Raw genomic sequence first — 5,061 nt, 5'->3', positions numbered from 1 at the left:
CTGAGGGACGATGCCTACCTAGGTCCTGAGTTCAAGCCCTAACACCAGCACCCCACACCCCTCAAAAAAGAAGTTTCCACAAAAGTCCCAGAACTGAATCTCACTGGCCTGGCTTAGAGCACATGCCTATGTCTAAACCAATGAATGCAGCCAGCAGATTGGCATGCACTGATTGATCCACCCTGAGTCACATTCCATTGATTTCCCTCCCCCCCCACTGCCACACACATACACACACACACACACACACACACACACACACACACACACACAGAGAACCAGAGTGAAAGAACAATTCCAATGGACCCACACAGAATAGCAGTGAGGAGCTGAGCTTCAGAGCCAGAGAGCCCAGGAAAGCAAGAGTCACTTCGTGAGGAAGAAGCTTGTGCTAGGCTGAGGCTAGGCCATGCAATGCCCACCCTGGGGCTGGACACCTTGTGGCCTGCAGGTGGCAGTTGTTAAGGGAGTAGCTGTGCCACCCTCACCCTCTGTGGTAAAGGGGTCAGATCTTCCTAACTTCCAGGCTGCTCACGTGAGTCCTGTCAGCCTGAGCCCACTGCCTGGATGCCCACGGCATCTCTATGGACAGATGTGGCTGGGTTCCACGAGCTTGGGAACCAGACCTTGGACGCCAGTAGGTCCTGCCCCTGTGGAAGGCCTCCGGGCAGGCAGCCAGCCTGCCTACCCTGGCCACACCCTGGCCATGCATCCAGGCCTTCCTTATGGGGCCAGGATTCCGGGAGACTGCAGAGGAGGGTCCAGAGCCCAGAGTTATAACCAGCAGCTGTTTTTACAACTGCTTGGGTACACAGCTGCAAGCCAAGCATGAGACCCAAGGCAATGATTATTAGGTACTTGGACAGGCAAGACACGTGGACTGGGAGACGCTAATACAATTGTATTATTCACTGAGTGCAGTGGGGGAGGGGTGCAAAGGCCCTACAGGAAGCTGACGTTTTGTTACTCTGTTTTTGCCAGTATTGGGGCTTGAACTAGGGGCCTAGGCACTGTTCCTGAGCATTTTCTGTTCAAGGTTAGAGCTCTACCACTTCAGCCACAACTCCACTTCTGGCCGGGGTAGGGGTGGTGTATGGAAGGATGTGGGGGGGGGGGTGTCCTAGAGCTTTATTTGCTCTGGAATCCTTGAGCATTATTTGCTCAAGGCTGGCATTCTACTATTTGAACCACAGTTCCACTTCCACCTTTTTTGGTGGTTCATTGGAGGGTCTTAGTTTTTAAGTCTCACAAATTTTTCTGCCGGAGCTGGTTTTGAATGGTGATCCTCGGATCTCAGCTTCCTGAGTAGCTAGGATTACAGGCATGAGCCACCAGCGCTCAATTTCACTCAAAGAACCCACCATCCGCCAGCACCCAGCATTGTCACTCCGTTTTGCTGTGCTTCTTGTCTACTCTACTTCTCCCACCTCCTCAGGCTCTTTCACGAGGCTCCCTTGCTTGCAAATGTGCTCAAAGAGCAAGCAAACATTTCTTCCACTCATCTTAACACCCAAAAGGTTTGATCTGAAACCCCAGTGCTGGAAAATTTTCTCAGACATCTCCAATGTTGTTCTGTGCATCCAGCTACATCAGAATCAAGAAGGTGTTAGTTGACCCTGCAGACATTTAGAAGCCATTCAGAACCTGTTACATCTCAGTCTCTTGGTCTGCAGTCTAGAAACATGCACATTCAAAATGGTACCAGGAGGGCTGGGAATATGGCCTAGTGGTAGAGTGCTTGCCTCGTGTACATGAAGCCCTGGGTTCGATTCCCCAGCACCACATATATAGAAAAAGCCAGACGTGGTGCTGTGGCTCAAATGGTACAGTGCTAGCCTTGAGCAAAAAGAAGCCAGGGACAGTGCTCAGGCCCTGAGTTCAAGCCCAAGCACTGGCAAAAAAAAAAACAACAAGCAAAAGATAATAATAAAAGGTACCAGGAGCCAGGCACTAGTGGCTCATGCCTGTAATCCTAGCTACTTAGGAGGTTGAGATTTGAGGTAGTGTGAAATCAACCCAGGCAGGAAGGTCTGTGAGACTCTTACCTTGAATTAATCACTCAAAAGTTGGAAGTGGAGCTGTGGCTTATGCGGTAGAGGGCCAGCCATGAATGAAAAAGCTAAGGGATAGTACACAGGCCCTGAGTTCAAGCCTCAGAACTGTCACCACAAAGGTAGCCAGGGCACTTGATGGGAGCTTCTGGTGCGTGCTGAAGCGCACCTGGAGGGTTGTGGGTCATGTGGGTCCTGAGCCGGCGGGCAGCCGCCCCAGCAGCAAAGTCCTGGCTCATTAGGCCCCGCCCTCCCCCTGGCCCTTCTATCAGGCAATTCAAAGTCTCCAGAGCGGTGAGTTACTGATTAACCTTAGGTTTCAAGTAAAGAAATGACTGGAGGAGAATGTAAGGCAGGAACAAACTGGGCAGACTGAAGAGATTGGTCCCAGACAGCTACTGTCAGATGGCAGCGCGCACATAAGAAGAAGGCTGGATGGATGTGCCCAGTTCGGAGTGGAAAGCCATCCAAGTGCCAGCGGCCTCAGCTGCCATTCTCTGCGGATGTCCAGGCTCTGAGCTGTGGTGTCCCACCGACTTGGAGCCCAGGATGTCCTGCACAGAAGTCCTGAAGCAGCCCCAGCCCAGCTCCTCAGGAGCTATCGCCACGCCTGCCACCCGGCCTGCTGGGCATCACTGGAGCTCCACAGAAAGTGACCTGGAGTGCCTGGTGTGCCGCGAACCCTACAACTGTGCCCGGCCACCCAAGCTGCTTAGTTGCCAGCACACCTTCTGCACCGTGTGCCTGAAGCTCCTGCTGTGTGTGCAAGAAGACACCTGGTCCATTACCTGTCCACTGTGCCGGAAGGTCACCGCCGTCCCAGGAGGCCTCATCTGCAGCCTGCGTGATGAGGAGGCCGTGGTAGGGAGGCTGATCCGGCCGGGGACAGAGGTGCGGCTCTGTCCCCAGGGACTAACGGGTTCTGCCACCTTTGCACCAAGGCACCCTAACCTGGCAGGAGAGGATGAGCAGGACGCCGCAAGTGCCAACCGCGTGGCAGCCCGGCGCCTGGCCGTCCACCTGCTCCTGCTGGTCCTGCTCATTTGCCTTATCCTACCCTTCATCTATCCTGGCATCATCCGGTGGGTGCTAGCTTTCATCATTGCCCTAGCCCTGCTGATGGCCGCCCTCTTCTGCTGTTACCCCCAGAGGCAGGGCAGCTGCTGGCCCTGCCCTAGGACTCCCTTCTGTGGACAGCAGAAACACAGCCAGATCACCTCCATTGCCTGACGGCCCTGGGTTGTAGTGGCTGTGGCAGGCAGCCCTTTGGATTTTACAAACAGGGTTAAGGAACTAGGAACTGAGGCTGAGATTACGTGCCAGCTGGACTTGCAAGGCCAAAAGTCAGAATGGCCATCTTGGGTCAAGAACTGCATGTTTTGACACTGGACTCGCCCTCGTATGGCACAGCTACACCATAAGAGGTGGGAAAGATGGAGGCATAAACAGCCTGGAAGACACAAGGAGGGTTTTCTGTTCCTCTTTTCCAATGTTCTGGGCTTTTCTGTCTATAACTCAATGAAAGTGTTGCCATATTGACCTTACTGTAGAGCAAACAGCACTGGGATCGTTCTTTCTCTTTTCTTTCTTTTTCTTTTCCTTTTTTTTTTTTTAATTTGTGTGGCTGGCTTCATTTTCTCATCTGAGTTTGGTTTGGCTTTTTATATTGTGGTATTGTAGGCAGATTGTGTGTAGTTTTGACTGTCAGACACCCCCTCCCCCCCCCCCGCCCACACACACTTTCTCTAATGTTGCTCCCCACATCCATCCCAATCTCTCCAGAGGTCCTGTTGTTGGGTGAAGTCAACCCCAGGGGAGCTGCAGGGGTTCCCACACTTAGCAGGCAGAGCTGGGGAGGTGTAGAGAGGGATGGGGTTGGGAATGGCTACCCCCCCCCCCCAGGATCCCCAAGCTCCACGTTGCATAAGGTTATATAAGACGCTGACTTAGAGAATCCCAGCATTTGAAGGACTGAACCCCCCACCCCACCCCGCCAAGTGTCCAGCTGCACTTGGGAAGCCCAGCCCCCACTGCAGAACAGACTCCTTACGGGTGGTGCTGCCCTTGTGCAGCATCTCACATCCTTCTGGAGCCTTCGTTGTAAAGATAAGAGGCCTTGTAAATGCAACGGTCCTCACCAAGAACCCCACCCGGTCACCACACCCCGAGAAAGGCAGGCCTCACTGTCCTCCTTTCAGGACCCTCTCAGCACCTGCTGGTGAGAGAGACCCCATGAGTGCTGGAATCAGGGCTCGGGCCTGGCAAACACGACTTCCTCCCAAAGGCCTTATGAAGGAATGGGAACAGACCCAAAACGCTGGAGGGGTTGACAGGCACCCGGCCCTGGTCCTATTCACCCCAATCCTCCTGTGAGGGTGAAGGGGGTGGCACTTTGTCAGGAGGGACGAAAAAACTTCTGCCATCCAAGCATGGGGGCTCAGCCTTGACTATGCGGTGGCATGGGTTGAAGAAGTTCTTTTGCCCCTGAGAGCTGTGACTGAATTACCCCTAAACACCTAAGAGAGCTGAGGGCACAGCTAGGCTCCAGATAAATGGGACATTTGCCCTGAGAAACCCATACCTCTATGTGCCTTTCTGCTCTTCAAATCTGGGCTTAGCCAGGTGATGCCTGTGGTGACAGAGGGAGAGGGAGGGGTGTCTAGACCCTCACAATGAAGCCACATGGGCCTGAAGAACTCCCTGTTCCTAAGGTGAATGGAAAGGAGAAGTGGTCAGTATTTCCTGGCTTGGCCTCAGGCGGCTGCAGCTTTGAATGGCTGCCAGTCAGCCAGGGAAAGAACAGTGTCTCCTCATTCACTCCTCCAGTCCCACTCTGTCCTGATCTCAGACCCTCCACCCAGGCAAAAGTCTCCACCAATGCTTCAGTGGCTAATGGCAACACCATTTCCACCGTAGACATGGTGGAAACAGAACCAGATTTCTCCTGGGTTCCGCATGTCAGGTCTGGCCATTGGCTCCTGGGCACCAAAAAGACCAGTGATGGAGAACA

The 5,061-nt window shown here is 53.5% G+C and overlaps 1 protein-coding gene across 1 annotated transcript; it reads left to right on the top strand.

Annotated features, from left to right (window-relative positions):
• The first annotated feature begins 2,120 nt into the window (after positions 1–2,120).
• On the top strand, positions 2,121–3,566 carry Rnf186 (ring finger protein 186). Its single transcript, XM_048350379.1, has one exon. The coding sequence runs from the start codon at positions 2,487–2,489 to the stop codon at positions 3,279–3,281; it is 795 nt and encodes a 264-aa protein (XP_048206336.1). The 5' UTR covers positions 2,121–2,486; the 3' UTR covers positions 3,282–3,566.
• Positions 3,567–5,061: the final 1,495 nt, after the last annotated feature.

The sequence above is a fragment of the Perognathus longimembris genome, chromosome 7, assembly GCF_023159225.1.
Source record: "Perognathus longimembris pacificus isolate PPM17 chromosome 7, ASM2315922v1, whole genome shotgun sequence".
Taxonomy (NCBI): domain Eukaryota; kingdom Metazoa; phylum Chordata; class Mammalia; order Rodentia; family Heteromyidae; genus Perognathus; species Perognathus longimembris.
This window is presented reverse-complemented; position numbering and strand designations above follow the sequence as displayed.

Bases quoted from the DNA above. Each gene is read 5' to 3' on its own strand.
- Rnf186 (XM_048350379.1), top strand. From the start codon at position 2,487: ATGGATGTGCCCAGTTCGGAGTGGAAAGCCATCCAAGTGCCAGCGGCC.